General features: G+C 45.5%; 1 protein-coding gene across 1 annotated transcript in view; it reads right to left on the reverse strand.

Moving 5' to 3' along the window:
- Positions 1-277: 277 nt before the first annotated feature.
- The window catches only part of TAFA4 (TAFA chemokine like family member 4), a 157193-nt gene continuing 134787 nt past the window's right edge, over positions 278-22683 (reverse strand). Inside the window, exons 4-6 of the mRNA XM_070391737.1 lie at positions 19358-19513; positions 9418-9542; positions 278-1643 (exon numbers count right to left, since the gene is read on the reverse strand). Of these exons, the coding sequence (XP_070247838.1) occupies positions 1632-1643; positions 9418-9542; positions 19358-19513 (293 nt within the window). The 3' untranslated portion in view covers positions 278-1631. The remainder of the gene's footprint in view (positions 1644-9417; positions 9543-19357; positions 19514-22683) is intronic.

Consider the following 22683-nt stretch of genomic DNA (forward strand, 5'->3'; position numbering starts at 1 on the left):
ATTAAGTAGTGTGTGTTCTTATAACACTATGCATTTAAAATCTGGGTCAGTCTTTTATCTGCAGCCTATTTCTACATAACAGCTTTTGGGAATATGTGGGGACATGACTGCTGCAAAATCAACAAACCAGAAAAAAATGAATCAGATTTTACTTCCAATTAAAGAAATAAAATTACTAACAAGCAGGGAAAGAGCTATGTTAAGAGTAAATCACTTAAAGTCTAAACATTCAGCATTTCAAGATGCCTGTCTAGGAGTTAAAATATTTTAACGCATTTCGTACCGCTCAGGAGTTTTCTCGTGTTTCTCGCGCCATCTGTTAAGGACCGCTCACGAGTGTTCTCGTTTTTCACGCCCATGGAAAAAGGAGCGAATCTAGATACTTAGGTAAATTTTGTTTGGTCCCTCTTCATAGAGGAAAATGTTTTACTCAGTACCATACATTAAAAAAGTACTAGGAACTTTAATTAATTGTTTGTTTTTGTAAATAAAAATGTTATAATTATTGAAAAACAACACCTAAAGTGCATTATGATGATTTAAATAACGTGGTTTGCCCAAAAACGTGCAGTCCCTGGCGTATGTCTTAGAGATTTCTATGCAGTACGAAATGTGTTAATATGATTGACAAGTTGGATCTAAGAAGTCACTCTGGATCTAAACAGAGACTATTTCACATTTTATTTTATTTTTTGAAATATATTTTTATTAATTTCAGAAAATAAGGGAGAGGGATAGAGAAATAGAAACACTGATTAGCTGCCTCCTGCACGCTCCCCACTGGGGTTCGAGCCCAAAACCTGGGCATGTGCCCTGACCGGGGATCAAATTGTGACCTCCTGGTTCATAGGTCGATGCTCAACCACTGAGCCACACCGTTTTTAAATGGTTTACCTCTGTGACTACACATTAGCCATACAAAGCCCGGGAGGTTTTCTTTCTTTTGTGAATATGTCACGATAAAGCTTTGGCAATCAAACAATAGAGTCGCTATGCTTCCTTAGCACTCAGCACAATGGTGCACTGAAGTTAAAGCACCCACATTTCAGTTCTGCTAACCTAACTTAAACTAGAAAACATTTCAATCATCAAAAGCAAAAATAAAATGCACACACAATGACCCCAGCAAGTCCTGCTATTCTTCAAGGTTTATAAAATAAGTCTCCGTCACTAGTGAATCAGTGTTCATTAACCTACATCTGCAAACAGCTTTTGTTACCTAGATCCCTTTCAAACCACTTTAATGCAACGCTAACGGAACAGGTCAAAGAAGAAAGAGGAGGCCGAGCGGAACCGATATCCACATTCCTTTGTAAAGGCCGCTATTCCGCCCGGGGCGGCCCATTCCGCGGCTGGTGCATTCCTCGTTCCCCCAGGCTCAGTGGAGGAGCGGTCAGGAGCTGCAGCGAGCTGTCACTTGTGCAGCAGCCCCTGTCACAATTCCATGTAACAAAATGATGAGGCAGAGAGGGGACAGGGGCAGGAAACTGAGTGCACTCCTCACAGCACACATAGGCCCAGATGAAGCTGCTGAAATCCAAAACAGTTTCCCACAAAGAGGCCGGACGGTGATCCAAGCAAGAAGCTCTGCCGGCTGTCGCTCCTCCGAGATGGACACACACCTCCCTTTGCTACCGGGTGACCTAAAACAAATTAAACAGTGAGCATGGGATGCCCCATTCCCACCCCCCACCCCCCGACATAGTCCTTCCTGCCCACACCTCCACGCACAGTCTGTGCCACTGTGTGCAGGTTAGCAGGTTGCACCTTCACATAACCAACCTCCCCAAATCAGCTCTTTAAATCCTCCTTCACACTTCCTGCTTATAGGTTGCAAAGACAACATGCACACAGTCCCACACGTGCTATTATGTGTCTTCGCTTTGTGTCTGTGGAGACACAAAAATCCCATTCAAGGCCCATGGGGCTAACTCGCACGTGCTGAGCGTGCTCTGTTACCGGTGCTGGAATTCTGTGTAATGAATGCCGATGAAAATCAGCAGATGTCAGGACCGAAACATTGCCTGTGTTATTTTTTAATGTAGTTAACTTGCATTTCTAAAGAAGAAGTTATTTTATGAAACTGCTGTAATTACTGGAAAGATACACCCATTAAAAAGTTCGTTGTTTTTTTTCATTTGGAATACCCCAGGCTCATTACTTGAAATCTAAGAAAACAGATCAGCAGTTTCTATAGTTTGATTCCTTTAGATAAGAAATTTTACAGGTTGATCAATACACCAGCTAGAAGGAAAAAGCAAAAACCTTAGGACTTTAATAGGTCTCCACCAGGAAAATATTTTCAAAGTAAATTATGTTATTTTGTAGCACAGTCACCAAGGCTGGTCTTTAGACCCAATCAGGTTTTAGTCAAACCCCAGGTTCCCGACTAACTGGCGGAGAGGCCTTTATTCATGCATCTGCAGTAGAACGGCTCTCACGTTCGCGCTGGAACACTGCAGCGAACGGAGCCAACACCGGCCATCCTCACGGGGCCCCCTGGGGCAGGGCTGGCACACTTTTCCACGTGGGCCTGCCGGTGAGCATGCTTCCTGTGCAGGCTTCGCAGTCACTGTCACACATTCTCAACGCTCCTTCACACACAAAAGCAGCATAGACAGTGCGATATTGACTAAGGGCCATGGCTTCGTTCCGATAAAATGTTATTATGGACACGGAAATTTGGATTTCATAGAATTTTCATATGTTGTGAAATATTATTTTCCTTCTTTCCTACTTTTTCAACAAATAAAAAATGTGCAACCCATTTTTAGCTCAGAGGCCTTACAAGAAGAGGCCAGGGCTGGTTTGGGCTGACAAGCCATAGCTTGCTGACTTCTTTTCTGGAGGAAAGTACTGCACAAACAGGCAAATAGATGGTCCATCAGAAGGTGACGTGCCATGGCGCACAGTCATCGGTATGAGGAAGACACTGGGCAGGCGGTGGGAGGCTCCTGTGTGCCGAGCCGTGTGAGGGAAGGAGATGTCAGGAGACACTTGCAGGAGGGGCGGGAGCGCCGACTCTGCAGGAAGAGCCTTCCGGGGCAAGAGGGGGTGACTGCAGGAGCCCCGGGCCATGCACGGGGTGTGGCCTCTCCCTGACTGTGGCTCAAAGATGGCACAGGAGCGCACGACCAGATGCAACTTAAAGGAATCGCTGACTGAGATGAGGAAAGGCAACGCCAGCAGGACTTCTGGCAAATAGCACGAAGGATGTGACAGAAAGAGGAATCAGTCCTTGGCTTGAAAATCCTGACTGAGTTGGTCATTTCCCGAGATAGGGAGGACTGTCTTTCTTCGCTTCTTCGTCTCCTCGCCTCCGCTGCAGGGAAGAGTGAATGAGACAGTGGCCTGAGGAGCATGGCCCAGTGCCGGGCATGCGGCTGACACTCAGGAAACAGCTCTTTCCGGACCCCATCATCTGTATATCCCTAACAGTGTTTACAGCCAAGTGCTGACCTACATCTAGGATGTCACTCTCAAAAGCATCCTCCCTCAGGAAGCTCATTCGCCAGGCCCAGCTCATTTTGGAGCCCATCTACACTGAAGGGTGGAGAAGATTCTTTAGGATTTATTTTCCTGTAAAACCTTGGTTTTGCTGATTGTATAAAGAAGGTCCATGTTACTTTGGAATGTGGGTGGATAAGGCTGCTAGCAAGCCAATATCAGCTCCACTGTCCTGTGACAGGGGACCGCGTGTTTTACGCTCTGGCCGTAGGGATGAGGGAAGACCAACCCCAGGGGAAAGAAGCCACCTCAGCTGGACCTGGAAAGATAAGAGGAATTTTAGAAGAAGGGGGGGGAGGGTTAAGAAAAAAAGCAGTGGGCATGGGAACACAGCCTCTTGGGTGGGTGGCAATGAAGGCTCTTCTCAAAATGCGTATACTTCATGTTTTCCACCTGTTACTTGGGGACCCATTAATGGTCTCTCATCAAGGAAGAATCTGGGCAGGGAGGTAACTCGGGTGGCACAGAAAGCAGAGGAGAAGCCAAATGAAGGGGAGAACAGGGGCAGGTGGGGAGCTCGGAGAAACAGCACGTCCTGCATCCAGCTTGCTCATCAGAATCACCCCAACTCTGCTAGTGTGGTTTCCTAAGCCCGACCCAGGCTGACTGTCCCAGAATATCCTCGGGGCGGGGCTCAAAGCAGGGCACTTCTAACAAGTTCCCATGATGACTTTTCTATAGCAATTGATACCAAAACTCTTATAGCATGGTAGCAGAAGAGGATGAAGATGGCCCACGGTGACAGCCCAGGAGACAGAAAGGGATCCAGCCCTTAAAGGGCCACTGAGGACAATACCAGGAGGACCTGGGCATCTTAGATGGCGAGGTTGACAGGTGCTGAAGAATGCCCTATTGTTTAAATTCCTAACTCCTACCTCTGGGTGTCCAATGTAAAATACTGGAAACATTTAAAACACTTAGCAGAAACCTTGAAGATCAAAATGAAGTAGGAGAATCAGGTAGGATACTTGCAAAGAGCTACTGAAAATATAGACTGTTCTCTAAGGCAGAAGTCGTCAATCTCAGCACTAATGACTCTGGGACCAGACGACTCTTGGTCAGATAACCCCTTTTAGGCAAAAATGCTCCTGGTTGAGAACTACTGCTCTAAAGATACAGTTCTTCACCCTTAGGAGATGTTGTAAAAATCTGAAAATTCTTCAGATTCAATATGATTTACTTCTATTTTCAAATAACAGAAAGTCCTGGCAAATGGCTGGCTTTGGTGCTAAGCGGGCACCGGGCACTTAATACGGCACCGAGAAGACAGGGCAACTCAGAATTAAGAAAAGGACAATGGAGGTGGGATTGCAGAGCCAGTTACATTTTCCCACAAGAAGAAATCACCGCACCCTCTTCTCAGGACCCTGAAAACCGCACGGGTAGAATAAACTCAATGCCAACCTTTTATGCTCAGGAAAGACTAGGTGACTGCTTCCGGAACCGTCCCCTCTCATTTCATACCATCACCTAAGGCTCTTAATGTCTCATTAACTGCTTACTCTTTTCTTATTTACATTTAAAGGAAAATAAAATTCTGACATAGGCGGCTTACTGTCGACAAGCCTACTTTTTAGCCCTTCCTTGTTTTGATGCTGTAGTGCAGCGGTTCTCAACCTGTGGGTCGCGACCCCTTTGGCAGTCAAACGACCCTTTCACAGGGGTCGCCTAAGACCATCCTGCATATCAGATATTTACATTACGATTCATAACAGTAGCAACATTACAGTTATGAAGTAGCAACGAAAATAATTTTATGGTTGGGTCACAACATGAGGAACTGTATTTAAAGGGCCAGAAGGTTGAGAACCACTGCTGTAGGGATGAACCGCCTAAGGAAAGTGGGAACTATTTTGTTAGGTAGCTGATAGCCCTCCTCCAGGGAGGCCACAGCTCTGCCTTCACGGGAGCCCTGTCTCACCTGCGGGTAAGGTCAGCATTGATTTTAAGACACAGAAATCGTTTCTGTGGGTGCCGCGCTCTGCACAGAGGCTGGTCACAGCTCCACAAATGAGTTACTGCACCTGCGTCAGATCCATAAAAGACATAAAATATCTTATGCAGCCCAAGCCACACTGACTTGGATTAATAAAGGCAACAAAGTTTTACAACTTTGAGATTATTCTCAGGTGGCATATCACTAAAAAAAAAAAAAGCAGCTAAGTATCATGATAGCTTAGGGAACTGTATTATGTTTCTGCCACTTTTTGAAGTGCCAAATGAAATGTCACTTCCGTTGAGGATTTCGCGAGAGCAAACTCATCTCCCCGACACACAGCCAAAATGCCCTGAAGGTTTGCTTCCTGCAAATGCCCTCCCTGACTGCACATAAACAGAGAGGGAGTGCTGTGGCAAGAGGCTACTTAGAAACCTTCTTTTCTGGAACATGGCTTGTGCTCATGGTCTTGTTTCATATTATAAGTAAAAATCAATACAAGTATAATCTTCTGAAATGTCATTTCTTAGTCTACAAGAAATACAGTGAAGGAAAAAATTATCATTGATGGATGTACGACCCTAGGTTATCAGTAACTCCAAAATTTTTATTTAGGAAGGGGTTAGGGAAATGGCCGGAAGGGGCCACTGGGAAAAGGACAATGGAATGCTTTTAAGGTGAGTTTGCTTAGCAAGCACATGAGTTTACATAGGTTGGAAGTGGATTGGGATTGACTTAGAGTTGGAGCCCATAGAAATGATGGGAGTGTTAACCTCCTTCCTCCACCAACAATGACTCCATGACCTCCCACTGCCCTGGATATAAAATATTACATCAGCTTATTTGTCGTAGTCACTGTTCAATATAATATATATATATATATATATACAAGGCTAATATGCAAAGTGTCCCCCCAGGAGTTCGACCGGAGACTGGGAGTTGGATCACTCGCTATGATGTGTGCTGACTACCAGGGGGCAGAACGAAGGAAGGCCCAGCCAGCAGCCGGAAGGCCCTGATCAGCCCTGATTGCCGGCCAGGCCTAGAGACCCTACCCGTGCATGAATTTCATGCACTGGGCCTCTAAGTCTGACATAAAGAGCTATGCTGGGGAAAGGACATTCCAGAAAGGCCAAAGTCACAGATGGGGTGGCATTGCCCATGCAAGATTGCCCATCTAGAGTTCTACCAAACATTCAAGGAAGAACTAAAACCTACCCTCCTCAGACTACTACAAAAAATTCAAGAGGAAGGAACGCTTCCAAGCTCATTCTATGAAGCCAGCATCACCCTAATACCAAAACCAGGTAAAGACATCACAATGAAAGAGAATTACAGGCCAATATCCCTCATGAACATAGATGCCAAAATCCTCAACAAAATCTTAGCAAATCGGATCCAGCAGTACATCAGAAGGATCATACACCATGACCAAGTAGGATTCATCCCAGAGATGCAAGGATGGTACAACATCCGTAAATCAATAAATGTGATACATCACATAAACAAATTGAAAGAAAAAAACCACATGGTCATATCAATTGATGCAGAAAAAGCATTCGACAAAATCCAACACCCATTTTTGATAAAAACTCTCAGAAAGGTGGGAATAGAAGGATCATACCTCAACATAATAAAAGCCATATATGACAGGCCCACTGCCAACATCATACTCAATGGACAAAAACTAACACCATTTCCCCTAAGAACAGGAACAAGACAGGGATGCCCACTCTCACCACTCCTGTTCAACATAGTACTGGAAGTATTAGCCATTGCAATTAGGCAAGAAGAAGGAATAAAAGGCATCCAAATTGGAAAAGAGGAAGTAAAACTGTCCTTATTTGCAGATGACATGATATTATACATACAAAACCCTAGAGACTCCATCAAAAAGCTACTAGACTTAATACATGAATTTGGCAATGTAGCAGGATACAAAATTAACCCCAAGAAATCTGAGGCATTTCTATACACCAACAGTGAACTTTCAGAAAGGGAGATCAGAAAAACAATCCCATTTACCATCGCACCAAAAAAATTAAGATACCTAGGAATAAACTTAACTAAAGAGGTTAAAGACCTCTACTCAGAAAACTACAGGACGTTGAAAAAAGAGATAGAGGAAGACATAAACAGATGGAAGAACATACCATGTTCTTGGATTGGTAGAATCAACATCATTAAAATGTCCATACTACCCAAAGCAATCTATACATTCAACGCACTTCCCATTAAAATACCAATGGCCTTCTTCAAAGATCTAGAACGAACTCTCCAAAAATTCATCTGGAATAAAAAAAGACCCCGAATAGCTGCAACGATCCTGAGAAAGAACAAAGTAGGTGGGATCTCAATGCCAGATATCAAGCTGTATTACAAAGCCACTGTTCTCAAAACTGCCTGGTACTGGCACAAGAACAGACATATAGATCAGTGGAATAGAATAGAGAGTCCAGAAATTAGCCCGAACCAATATGCTCAATTAATTTTTGACAAAGGAGGCATGAACATACAATGGAGCCAAGATAGTCTCTTCAATAAATGGTGTTGGGAAAATTGGACAGACATATGCAAGAAAATGAAACTAGACCACCAACTTACACCATACACAAGAATAAACTCAAAATGGATAAAGGACTTAAATGTACGACAGGAAACCATAAAAATTCTAGAAGAATACAAAGGCAACAAAATCTCAGACATATGCCAAAACAATTTCTTCACTGATACAGCTCCTAGGGCAGTTGAAACTAAAGAGAAACTGAACAAATGGGACTACATCAAAATAAAAAGCTTCTGCACAGCAAAAGAAACCATCAACAAAACAACAAGAAAACCCACCTCGTGGGAAAACATATTTGCCAACGTCATATCGGATAAGGGCTTAATCTCCAAAATTTATAGGGAACTCATACAACTTAACAAAAAGAAGATAAACAATCCAATCAAAAAATGGGCAAAGGATCTAAATAGACACCTTTCAAAAGAGGACATTCAGAAAGCCAAGAGACATATGAAAACATGCTCAAAGTCACTAATCATCCGAGAGATGCAAATCAAAACAACAATGAGGTACCATCTCACACCTGTCAGAATGGCCATCATCAACAAATCAACAAACGACAAGTGCTGGAGAGGATGTGGAGAAAAAGGAACACTTGTGCACTGCTGGTGGGAATGCAGACTGGTGCAGCCACTATGGAAGGCAGTATGGAGGTTCCTCAAAAAATTGGAAATGGAACTCCCATTTGACCCTGTGATCCCACTACTAGGAATATATCCCAAGAAACCAGAAGCACCTATCAGAAAGGATATATGCACCCAGATGTTCATAGCAGCACAATTCACCATAGCTAAGATCTGGAAACAGCCTAAGTGCCCATCAGTAGATGAATGGATTAGAAAACTGTGGTACATCTACACGATGGAATACTATGCTGCTGTTAAAAAGAAGGAACTCCTACCATTTGCAACATCATGGATGGAACTGGAGAGCATTATGCTAAGTGAAACAAGCCAGTCAATGAAGGAAAAATACCACATGATCTCACTCATTCATGGATAATAAAGACCATTACAAACTTTTGAACAATAACAGATACAGAGGCAGAGCTGCCTCAAACTGATTGTCAAACTGCAGTGGGAAGGCCAGAGAGAGTTGGGGGGCAGGAGGGAGGGGAGTAAGAGATCAACCGAAGGACTTGTATGCATGCATATAAGCATAACTAATGGACATAAGACACTGGGGGGTAAGGGAGGGTAGTGGTTTGTCAAGGGCGGGGGGGGGGGGGGGAAAAGGATACTTATGTAATACCCTTTGTAATACTTTAAGAGGAAAATAAAAAAAAAAAAAAAAAAAAAAAAAAAAAAAAAAAAAGATTGCCCATCTAATTGATGGCCAGATAACACCAAAGGGGACCATGGCTACTAGTGCTGAGGTTGCACCATGCGGCTGCTTTGTCTATACTTGCCTTTGTAGTTTTGACTTTATTGCCACTGCTACAGGCCCAACCTGAGTCATCTGGCAGCACTTTGCAATCCTCTCCTTCCAAACAGGGATCCATGTGACACCACCACTTCTGAACCACGATGGAAGCTGGAAAACAAAGGCCAAATACTGCAGGTGACACTGCTTCTTCCTGCCAATGTGGACATGAAGCTCAGCACGGAGGAGCACGCTGACCTCCCTGACATAGCGGAGTGAGTGGGATCTCACGCTTCAGGGCAGGCCTGCCTCGGGCTGAATCTGGCTGTGACACTTTTTACAAGTGACACTGAACTCATTATTTCCTGCTCTCCACCTCATTTTGTTCATCTGTAAAATGGGGGTAAAGATAGAACCTCGCCACAAGATATGAAGGATAAAGCTAATTCATGTGACAGTCTTGGCTGACTTTGGGGCAATCACTTCCGTTCTCGGAAAGCGTTAGCTATTACTGTGGTCCTCATCTTTGGTGGTAGGCTGTATGTTGATGGTGCAAAGTTATGTTTAATGGTTTTTGTTGTCAATAGCAAAGACTAACAGCAGTCAACATTTCCAACCCACGCGGTGCTCATCTCCTCATCCTTTCCAGCCGGTGCTGAACACTGCAACACGGGGGTCCCAATAGCCCCTCGATGCCACATTCTAGACTAGCCAGCTCACCTGTGAATTCACTTCCTGTTACCTCAGCATGCCTGCAGGGGGCGACCAGTAAAAGCATTTGTGTTTTAAGCCCATGGAGCAGGAAGTAGCAACCCTCTGAATCCTCTGGGTTTAGAAGCACAAGAAGAAAAGTGAAGAAAGTACCATCAACTTGGCTGGTTATTCCCACAGAATCAAAGGACAAAAGGATCGTGACTGATTTTTAAGGGTGAGCCCAGCCAACAGGCTGGTACAGGACAGGGTGCTGGGGCCGGGGTGCTGGGAGGGTGGGGGGAGAAATAGAGAGGATCTTAGCCCTGTTTTTCTTGTTGAAACAGCAACGCTAATAGAAAACATCCCCCATTGGATTTCACTTAAACTACTACCACCTGAGAAGTTTGAAATTCAAGTTCAAGAAAATCTTTATAAATCCTTTTCTTGAGGGCCTGGCATGCTAATTGGCTTCCCTGCATTTTCTAATTTCAATGTAGCTGTACCTCTGAGGTTAAAAATGATCTCCTTGCTTCTACAGAGAAGAGAAAACTGAGGCCCAGAGGTACTGATTTGTCCAAAGTCACATAGTTTGAAGAGAGTCAAGCAACATTGAATGGAGGCAGTCTGACCCTGCACCCACGCTCCAACCTGGAAATACAGGTGGGCGAAAGCAGGTCTACAGTTGTGAGTACACAAAACAGAGCTTATTCTTGTATTATTATTTATTAATTACTGTATTATTTTCCATACGAACTGTATGCTTCCCTTTGCCCACCGCTGTATACAGCTGCTCCCTCACACCAGGGATCTCTAGTGAAACAAGCCCTTGTGTAGAACCAGGGATGAAAGTAGGTGACACAGCGAGCCAGTACATGCAGGCTCCTCTGTCAGGCAGCTGTGGTGCAGCATGATGAGGGCACAGCACGGTTTCATTATCAGCTGTGGTGGCCGGACACTGCGTCTACCCTGATGCAGAAAAGTGGCCACCATTCTCGATTCTGGCCAAATCCTGAGCTCCTATGCCATCAGTCCCATCAAAACCAATAACTGAGTAGGGCGTTCTGCGATCTGGGATAACCACTTGCTAGTTCAATCGGAAGGCGCCGACACTGAGAGGGAAAGAGCTGAGTGGGTTATTTTTTCTGAGACACTGCCACTGGACACATCGGGGCCTGAGAACATGTATTCTTTCCAGCCCCAGATATCACAATACGCTCATCTTCAAACTAGATGGAGCTTTGTCATTTTCAAAGCACTTTTACCTACTGTCCCTCTTTTGATTGTCCCAACAACATTCAGAGCAGGAAATGGAAGCAGAAGGTTCCAGGAATAAACACCAGAGCTTTCGGTAACATGAGTTAAATGAGAGAGGAGGTATTAGATTCTAGTGCTCTCTCCCCACCCATCTGTCTCCTATGCCACACTGTACAACAGCTTAGATTAACAAGTGCTCCCCGGCGTCTGGCCATGTTTATAGAGCTGCCACTGAGTCATTATTCCTGAACACCCTGGTTGGTCCCAAGTGGATATAAAGGCAAGTAAGAGAAGGTTCTCAACCCCCAACTTAAAATACCATCCACAGGACTGGAGAAGTTTCATAAATGTTGACAGAGCTTGGTTATATTTATACAGTGTTAAAGCTGAATCTAAAATACTTTCTCTTATCTTTAAAGCTGTTCCCTAGACCCTGGCTTTCACTCAGCAGGGGACTCTATACTCTTCAGAGGAATCAGAGCCACGTGGACGAGTCAGAAGAAGCCTTGATGGGCACATGGTCAGTGACCTGTCCTCGTGGGGGCAGGAGGAGCGGTGGGACAGTGAGTGGCCACCCTGGAAGCCAGCAGACCATGCAGCCGAAGGGGGGGTCAGCAAGGCCACCTGGGCACTCAGCCAAGGAGGATGGTATAGAAAGCAATCTCCAGGGGCTCCGGGGCTGGGTTTAGACTAAACCGGGCTCTCTAAGCAGCAGGGAGCCACGGATAGTGTGTGAGGAAGGCAGGGCAGGGCACCAAGGACACCTGCACCGGGCAGAGTCCGCCTGGCAGGGCAGTAGGAAAGGCTGTGGGCAGAAAGGAGTATGAGAGAGAACAGGTGAGGCAAGTCTTAGAAGGGTCAGCAGGCAGAGGCCTGTAGAGCACTATAAAGGGGTCCAAAAGGTGTGAGTGCAGGGAGAGATCTGGGAACAATTCTTTGCAGAGAAAACAGGGTGCATCACATTTTCCCCACTTCACAGCAGGGAAATGCCAGTGCTTCCCTACTGACTCAGGGGGACCAAGAACACCTCATGCCAACCCCGAGGAAAGGCGCTGGAGGAGAAGAAATGATGGGTTGATTCAGGCATTCATCATAGAAAAAAAATGCCAGTTCTTAACTACAGAGAAGAAGATTGTTTCCCTAGTATTTTCTTTAAAGATTTACATTGAATTTATCTAAATAAATAAAAGAAGGAAGTATATACAGTCAAGCTCTTGTGAAATTACTCACCAGTTTTCTTTTATTTACTTGGAAAACATGAAGTGACTGTCAGAGACAGACTCGCAGAGCCTCCGTAAAGAGCGAGCTGCCCTGGGCGGGCAGTGCTTCCACTGTGAAGCCCCGGCCTAGGGCTAGCAGGGCGCACAGGGCGGTGCCCCAGCAGGCGCCTGCTCCCCAGGGCTTCACTGGGCAAGACTCGGAGCAAATGTTCTCTCAGAAGAGACAGACATCAGAGCCACCACAGGAGCCAGAATGAAAGCTGCAAATTCCTTTATGATTAAAGATTGACTAAGAAGCTCATAATGAGGTTCGAACCAACCAAGAGTGTGCCCTGCAGGTGAGCAGGTGATTGAACGGCCTGGGCACTCAGGTTCTGTGTGCACACTGCGCAGGGCCAGGCTGAGGCAGGGACACGAGTGGGGTTCTCCTAGAACAACCGCAGAGCACCCCCTGACCTGAACCTGTGCCCACAGGAAATAAACCTGTAGGAGGCATACTTTTATTTTTCTGTTGATACCGTAAGGTACTTTCAATGAGAATGTCTTGTCGCTTCTATTTTTTAAATTATTTTAACAGCCTCATGCCTTCCTTACTTATGAAAACATAAAGATGCCAGTCTGTAATAAATTTCACATTTTATGCAGAAAGGAAGAAGAAGACAGTGAAACCCCGGTTGTGTGGAAGTGAGTAGTACTTTCTATAAATGTTCCAGGGGGAAAAGGAATGTGTCCAATCAGCTAATCTGCTTCTGGTGCATTTTCTTTACTCTCTGATGTAAAAAATACATTGAGGGTTTGGGTTGTTTTCTATCCCTTATCTTAAATAAATATCATCCCACTAAACACAACTTACAATGTGTGTTTATATAGCTACTTAGATAAGCCACCTTTGGGTAAGACTAACAGCAAACAGGCTCACTTCTCAAGGTCTGGCCTCCCATTTGTTGACTTAGCTCAGTTGTACTTACACAGAGTTAAGGCTTTTCTAAAGAAAGATGTGTTTTCACACTGACACATGGACAGGAAGATGGAGAAAACTTCTTCCCGGAATATATATCATCTGGAAAATGGAAGTAGCCACCAGAATACTCTCTGAGATTCTGTGTTTTAGCTTCAGCTATTTTGCTGTCACCATTGTTATTTCAAGACACTCACAATCTTCAAAAAAAAAAAAAAAATAAGTCATTTATTAATTTTTAAGATTGCTAGGTGGCAAGCCCTGCCAATGTATATTTCTCTCTTTTTTTTAAGACAAAAAGCCATTCCAACCTGACAGGTAACAAGCATAAAAGCAGCCATGACAGCACTATGATGTTGCTTCGGGAATCCCACTTCTTCCCACTCCACACTCACAGTGTTGTCATCCCACACTGTGCACGGAGCGCTGAGTGGGCGTGGTGGGATGCAGAGCCGGACCCTTTGTGACCAGGTCTGTCCTCGGCCAAGTGCCCCCTCACACAAGTACATACCCCTGGAGTGAGGACCTCTACGGCAGGGTTTCTTGACCTTGGCACTATTGACATTTGGGGCCAATAATCCCTTATTGCAAGAGTCCATCCTGTGCCTTGTTAGATGTTGAGCAGTCTGCCTGGCCCCCACCTCCCCAATGACAGTAGCACCCTCTATCCCAGGGTAACAACCCAAAGTGTCTGGAGACATTGTCGGATGTCTACCCTGGTTGAGAAACATTATTTGTGGTTATTAGATACTAGAGGTCCAGTGCACGATATTTGTGCACTCAGGGGGGAAGGGGCAGGGTGTACAGGGGTCTCTCAACCTGGCCTGCACCCTTTCGCAGTCCAGGAGCCCTCAGAGGATGTCTGACTGAGGGCTTAGGCCCGCTCTTTGCAGGGAGTGGGCCTAAGCTGGCAGTCGGACATCCTTAGTGCTGCCACAGAGGCGGTAGAGCCTCCCACCACTGCTGCGCGTACCAGCCATGAGCCCAGCTTCTGGCTGAGCGGCACTCCCCCTGTGGGAACACACTGACCACCAGGGGCAGCTCCTGTGTTGAGCATCTGCCCCCTGGTGGTCAGTGCACATCATAGTGACCGGTCATTCCACCGTTTGCTCAAATTTGTATGTTAGCCTTTTATTATATAGGATACTCACACCAAATGAGAGGCTTAGCTGTTCATCAGACCTCATTAAACTAGGGCTCATTAAAAGACTCCTACTCCACAATAGACACCAAGCCCCACAGCCCCGGGTCTTCCTTCATGCCCCCACCGTGGGCAATGCCACAAGCCTAACACTTGGAAACCTACACTCTCGGAAATCTTGGGCTGTTTTAATGAACTTTGTTCACAGCACTTCATGCCCTTTCTTATTGGCACCCCTGCTTCATCCAATCCAGAATACAAATTCCCAGCAGGTGGCAATTAAATTCTAAAATGTAATTGTATCTACGGCCTCTAACACCCATGGCTCTGTTTACACCTCCAGGCTGGTCCCCTGCCATGTCCAAGCCAGACTGCGCTTCTTCCACCTCCCACTCATTCTCATGTGCTTCACGTGGCTGCACTGCCCAGTTCCCTCTCACCACTGCTCCCCTTCTTTGCTCTGCCCAGAGCCCTTCACCGACTAGAATTTAATTGTCCGTCTTCTGAGTAAGGTGTGGGCTCCTTGAAAGCAGGACCTATGCCTAATTACCTTCCTTCCCTGGCATCTAGGACATGCCAGGCACCAAGTTGCTAAATTAAAAGTTGATGAATGAACTCACACATGCAAGACACATTTGTCCAACTCACCAAGTGCTTTTGCAAAGTACACCTTGCTGGCATTCACCTGATGACCAGAGAAGCCCAGAGCCCTGCTTCATCGTAAGTGGCAGGACACCACACGCAATGAGAAACCCCTGGGAAATCACAGCTGTAAGGCAGACCTGGATCTCACACAGTTGGAGCTACAGACATCGCCTCCAGTGCGAACAGTAACCCTCATCCCAAAGCCAGCAAGTTCCGACATCTGAGAAAAAAAATTCAGGTATCATCAAAAGAAAGAAAAAAGTTGCCCTAGCTGGTTTGGCTCAGCGGATAGAGCATCGGCCTGCGGACTGAAGGGTCCCAGGTTCGATTCCAGTCAAGGACACATACCCGGATTGTGGGCTCGATCCCCAGTAGGGGGCATGCAAGAGGCAGCCAAACAATGATTCTCTCTCATCATTGATATTTCTATCTCTCCCTCTCCCTTCCTCTCCGAAATCAATAAAAATATTTTAAAAAAAGAAAAATGTTTATAAAGTAACTGCCTCCCATTCTTAAGCCTGTCTTCTTCATCTTTTTAAACTCAGTTTAGAAAGCATTCCCTTTGACAAAATAAATTAAGTTTCATTGTACTACTCATTTATCTCATTTTATCATAAAACCACTCAGCATGATCTCTATAGAGCTATATTTTGATAAATGTGTAGAATGCATTTCCCACCACTAAACAGCCTATGTATGCCAGGAGAAGACTCAAAGGGGAAAATACTGACCCGCTAAACAGTTGTCTGTTTGAGGACCCAAGTAAGCATAACCTCAACCAAGTAATTCCCAGACCATCTCCCAAATCCCAAATGTGTATTAAAGACACATTTCAATAATTCAGGGAGACTCATAAATTCATTATAACAAAGAAGCTCGATGAGGGAAATGGGGGGGGGGGATAGCTAATTGTTCTCCCTGTTTAACTTGTAAAAGCTATAATTTTATGTAAAAGCGATGAAAAAAATGATGTGTGGATTAATAAAAATGCATGAGGCTGTTCCACTTCCTATGCCAACATTAATTAGTGCCTGCTCCAACATGTTCTCACCTTTGTTTTAATTTAAATGTAAATTGAAATGAATTTTATATTTCAGGTCCTCTCTATTCTTATTGACAAATAAGGGAAGAGGAATGTATCAGCAGAGACCAGGTCTTCCCACAAGCCAATTAGCAGCATGATACTGCATAATTATTATGGGATAAAGATTAGGCAGGTAAAACTAAAAAGCCCTAATGGAAATATATTCAGATAAGGACTAGAAGATTAGGGGGAAATATATTCAGATAAGGACTAGAAGATTAGGGAGATGTGAAAACAGAAATATATCCTAACTAAAGCCTGAACTACAACTTCCTACCTCCTCTGTGACTTTGATCCAATAAACATTTATTGAGCACCAATTGTTTGCCAGGCAATGCCAGGTTCAGGGAACACAAATACACAGACAAAATCACAACCCATCTTTCAGAGTTTGGGTGTTCTCTGGCCACAAATGTTGCTCTGAAGTTGTATATTTACATAAAACTTATCCTGCACTAGGCACATCTAATCAAAAGTTTCCATTTAAATTGGTACTAGTCATATTTCAAATGCTCAGTTCGAATTAGTCACACACTTCAAATAACCGGTAGCCACATGTGGTTAGTCACTACCAATCATCCTGGACCCGCCCACATCATGACATGTGGGTGCAGAGATGCAAGGAGAACGTGTGCATCATCACAGAAGGTTCTGCTGCACACACTCCACTCAGACCCCAAATAATCGGTCCCCATCACCTCCTGACCTATGACATTAGGGAAACCAGCCAGTTAGCCGGTGAGGCTGCTGATTTGCCATAGACACAACCAAAACGCCCCTTCAGTATAAGAACGGCTGCATACATTATGGCCTATCCGTTGACTAAAGCAGATTAGATTGAGAAGTATCCAATGTGATACCATTTGTGTACAACACACATTCATATCAAAATCTGCATTTTCCACAAATCTATCTTAAACACACAAATACACAGGAAAATATATTGTCCAAACAGATAAATGTAGCCCTAGGGTGGTGGCCAAAGGGCATTTTGCCCAAATATAAAACAAGCTAGTTTAGGGTAAGGTATTAATGTTCCCTTTACTAAGAGAAAGATGCTAATAGTAATTGCTACCCCATTCCTATTTTCCAGGTGCCAATACTTTGAGGATTGCCCTGGCCAGGTGGCTCCGTTAATTGGAGCGTTGCCCATACATCAACAGGAGGTGGGTTCGATTCCCGGTTAGGGCACAGACCTAGATTGTAGGTTCAATACCCTGCTGGAGTGCGTATGGGAGGCAGCAGATCCACGTTGCTCTCTCACATCGATGTTTCTCTCTCACTCTCTCTCCCCTCTTCCTCTCTCTCTGAAATCAATAAACATATCCTTAAGTGAGGATTAAAGTAAAAACACTTTGATAATTGTAAAACATGATTTAGATATATAAGACTTGATAGCCAAAGATAGATTTATTCTTCAAACAGCTGGAAGTCACCAAACTGTGGTTTCAAGAATAACAGTGACATGATCAGTTCTGTTTTTTAGAAGCATCTTTCTTGCAACAGGGCAGGGAATGGAACCCGGGGGGGAGGGGGGGTAGTAAGCTCAGCAGGATGTGGTGCTGGCCCCTAGACTGGGGGGGCGGGGGGGTGACAGTGGGGCAGAGAAAGGTGGACTGACCTGAGAGAGAAGGAGACAGAATGGCTATGACTTGGCTTCAGTTGATGGAGAAAATACATAATACACTGTCCCAGTTGGAGATGAAGGAATTTAGAAAATTTCTTTTAAATGCATTTTTAGTGTTAAAGATCTTTACCTTTTTTTTTTACAGGTACACAATCCTTTACCTATAATCCCCAAATCCAAAAAGCTCTGAAAATGAAAAGGATTTCTGTAAGATGGCAGCAAAACCTGACTTGAATTAGCGTGAGGCTCTTCATCCTACCTGCCCCTTCTGCATGACTATCCATATACCTCACCGTAGAAATATTAACAGCTGTGGTTATGGGTGCAACTGGAGAAGACAGAGGGTTTGTTACGTGATAGCTGGTATATGCACTATGTTACCTTCATAAAAATCTGACGACACCTGAATTTGGCAACACCTTTGGCTCTCAGGGTTTCTGACAAGGAAACGTTGAAGGGAAATTTTCCATGTTCCCTCTCCAGCTTTAGAGTAACTGAGATTACGCTGATACAACACCACTGGTGAGCAAACAGCCCATAAAGAGGTGCCTGGAGGAGAGAGGGGAGGGAGTCAGCTATTATTTTCGATTGTGCAATAGATCTGCAGTTAAGAATATGTCTGTGCGTGTGTCTGTGTGTGTGGGTGCATGTGTGCTTTAACTGCCGACCTTTACATGTGCATTAGATGAGACTGGAAAAGTTCATTTTCTGGGAGGTTTCATGCCACTGTTGAGAAACTCTACAAGATTTAACCTCATAGCTGATCTCCTGGGAACTAATGTTTCTAACAAGGTGTCTCCTGGGAAAAGGCATCACATCAAAAGGAATCGATCCCAGGCCTCCACCTACAAACATCAACATTCACTCTGCTGGGCAGAGTGCTCTGCTAGGATTTGGAGACGACAAATGAATAATACCGCACAATCCCAAATTGTTCTCTGAGAAGTTGCGCCAAAGAAGATGCTTTATAATGTTTGTTAAAATAATAATAAACTAGAAATTAAGAAAACATTTGTCTATAACATTAACATAAGGTGAGAAAACCAGGCTGAGTCCAGAGTTTGAGAGCAGGAAGAAAAGTGTCTAAGGAAGCAGATGGGATAGTGGGTCAGAAGAAATCAAAGCACGACTTCCTGACTGTCCAGTAATGGAACTCCCCACTGGTACCTCTTAAGGGACACCATTATTAACCTAGCTTACTAATTATGAAATTTGTGGAGTTACATTTATGTTCACTTTTGGGGTAACACTGACCTAGAATAAACCTAGTTTTCTTTGAATTGCAAAGACAGTAAAGTTGGGAGATTCTTGGTAGTTGTAGGCCCTTCCTGCAATATTAGAGAAACAGACCAGAACGGTCTTACCTTCAACACAGGAAGGCTGAGCCCGAGTGGTGCCGGCAACCTGTCCTGGGAAGCAGGAACACTTGACTGTCTGTGATCGCTCTTCTATGTGGTTTTTGTTACAGCACCTGTGCACAGCAACCACCTCACAGGTCCCCTGCTTGACATGATGCTGACCTGGTAGGTAACGGGGGAGAAAAACAGACCCAGGGCTGTTATGAGGAAAGGACACCACCAAGAACAAGAATGATGCCATGGCTTCATTTTCCAACTTCCTATGCTGCCTAAGAATCTTTGCAATTTTTATTTTGATGCAATTTCACATGCAAACTAGAGGCCCGGTGCACGAAATTCTTGCATGGGTGGGGTCCCTAGGCCTGGCATGCCATCAGGGCTGATCAGGGCCAGGCCAATCGGAGACCAAAGGCCCTGGCATGTTCGGGAGAGGAGGTGACGGTTGCTGGGCCAGGTGCGGAAGGAACAGATGCCGACGCTGCCCTCGGTGCCCTGCCACCCCACAGTTCCCCGTCTCCCCCCTCCCCTTCTTTCCTCAGTGTGGCACCGCCACACCCCCGGGGGACTGCTGGCCAGGGGGAGGGATGGGGGAAGGGGCCAGGGGAGGTTTCAATCCCCAGTTTGGAACTTGCAGGAGGCAGCCAATCAATGATTCTCTATCATTGATATTTCTATTTCCATGTCCAAAATCAATCAAATATATATTCTTAAAATGCAAGGTTTTTAGAGGAAGAAAGGTAGGGCAAGGGAGCTATTGACAGGGGGGCATTTGAGATCTTGCTCACATTTCAAATAGGATACCATGAGGTGGTCCTCAGGGGTGACAGGTGAGGAGTGGCAGTGGGTGGAGCAGGGCACTGCGGGCTGAGGAATGGGCTGTAATGACTGGGAATGTCTGTGACAGTGACACCGAGCATGTGTTGGGGCCATCGCTGGGATCATTCATCCCAAGAGGTTTTGATTCCGGAGGGGAGGAGAAACACGGAGATAAGCAGGCCTTTCTTAGCCTAGAAGGTGAGGCGGGCAGCAGGAGTCTACAAATGTAAACACACAGTGTAACTTGCTGTCAGTCAGCGGCCAAATCAATGCCCAGCCAGCCCTGGTGGCTGTGTCCTGCCACTCTCTGGCTGTGCTGAGGTGCTATTGGCCGGGGAGGCCGAAGCCATGCCCCCAAGCACACGTAGTATATGAAGGGGCAGGCAGGAGGCCAGAAGCTGGAAGTTGGAGCTGAGGCGGCCTGGCAGTGCTGCGTCCACCATGGAGCAGGACAGGAAGCAGCTGTCGGTGCAACTGGCTTTGGAGTTGGAGGGTCTGTGCTTACTGAACATCACTGGAGGGACCTCAGGAGGCCTTTCCCTCCTGGAGCCGTTCTTCCCAGGGTGGTGGCGTCAGCCACTTTTTTTTTCCAATTTATTTTTTTTATTGGAACGCAAGCTCTGGGCTTGCGGTTCCTGGGATCCCTGGGCCATAGAGTGCGCCTCCAGGCCTCACTGCACCCCCCCCCCCCTGCACTGAGCGTATGGCCCCGGTGATCAGTGCGCATCATAGCGACTGGTCGTTCCACCGTAATGATCACTGGGCTTTTATTATATAGGATGTTTAGAACAATGTCAGAGGGGAGAGGTGGGGTCAAGATGACAGAACAGGAAGATCCTGGGCTCACCTCCTCCCACCAACACATCAAAACTAACTGCAGAACAAATTCTCTACAACCAAGAATATAGAGAGGAAGCCACATCGAGATGGGTAAGGGGTCAGCAGAGAGGCATTCCACAGTGGGAGGGATATCACAGCCTGAAGGCCGCCTGGAGGAGTGAGGCGTCTGACCCCCCTCAGGCTCTCCAGCGTGGACCTGCTCCAGGAAGAGGAGGCCCTAACATCTGGTTGTGAGAACCAGCAGGGCTTGTGTTCCAGAAACTGAGGGCTCTGGGATAGCGAGCACCCTCCCTCCCAGGGTCTGTGCACAAGTCACTCATTCTGAATCAAAGCACGGGGGTCATTCGTGAAAGAGATATAGTGACTATGTTTAGGGTGTCCACTGGAGGGATTTAGTGGGCTCTCTCTGGGAACGGAGGCAATAGTGAGTGCCTTTCTCCCCTTGTTTGTTTTGTTTGCTCTCCTGCTCTCCAGCCTGCCTGACACTCTCCATTACGCTGCTAACCATTCCACCCACCTGGCATTCCCCTGAGGACCTACCCAGCCAACCACCTTCCAAAGCAGCACTCTGCTCCCCACCCTAGAACTCAGTGGCAGCCCAGGAGGCCTGGAAAGTGGGGGCTCTGTCCCCACTGCCTGGAGATGGCCAGAAACATCCCCAAAGTGAGGTTGAGGGGCCAGACCCTACACACCAATGTATCCACAATAGTAGTGACCAGGCCTCAGCCATCCACCCTGGAGGCTGCTCTGTACACCAGCAACAGTGGCAGCAGGCCAGGCCAGAGGCCAGCCCAACCCCCCACTACCCCTCAGCAGGCCACGCCATCAGACAAATGAGCTGCAGACCAGCCCACCCAACACAGTGCCCTCACAGTTGCAGCCCAAGCACAGGAGCATACACAGCCCACACAGGGGATGCCCTGGAAAACCAGGCCCTGGTGACCAGGGGTTGTGCTACTGGCCCCATGGGGCACCTTCTATATGAGGTCACACTTCCAATACTGTGAGACACACCTAATACACAGAAACAGAGTCTTAGACCAAATGAGGAGACACAAAATTTCTTCCAAATTAGAAAACAAGACAAAACCCTAAAAGAAGCACTAAATAAAGTGGAGACAGGCAATCAACCAGATAAAAAATTCAAAGTAATGGTCATAAGAGTGCTCACCAAACTCAGGAGAGGAGTGGATAAACACAGGGAGCACTTCAACAAAGAGATAAAAACATCAGAACTAAATAATACAATAATTAAAGGAAAATATACTAGAGAATATCAATAGCAAATATGAGGCAGAAGAACAGGTCAGCAACATGGTAGACAAAATAGTGGAAATCACCAAATTGGAAAACCAAAAATAAATAAATTTTTAAAATGAGAGTGTAAGGAACCTCTGAGACAAAATTAGGCATTCTACCTTTTGCATTATAGAGTCCCAGGAGAAGAGAGGGAAAGGGACAGAAAACCTATTCAAAGAAATAATAAACAAAAACTTCCCTAACCTGGCAAAGGAAATAGGCATCCAAGTCCAGGAAGCACTGGGACATTCTCCAAGATAGACCACATTAGGCCACAGACAATTCTCAATCTATATATATCTATATATATCTCTATCTCTATCTCTATATATCTATATCTATATATCTATATATCTATATATCTATATATCTATATC

The sequence above is a fragment of the Myotis yumanensis genome, unplaced genomic scaffold, assembly GCF_028538775.1.
Source record: "Myotis yumanensis isolate MYYU_CA2020_CCGP unplaced genomic scaffold, mMyoYum1.0.hap1 SCAF_14, whole genome shotgun sequence".
Taxonomy (NCBI): Eukaryota; Metazoa; Chordata; class Mammalia; order Chiroptera; family Vespertilionidae; genus Myotis; species Myotis yumanensis.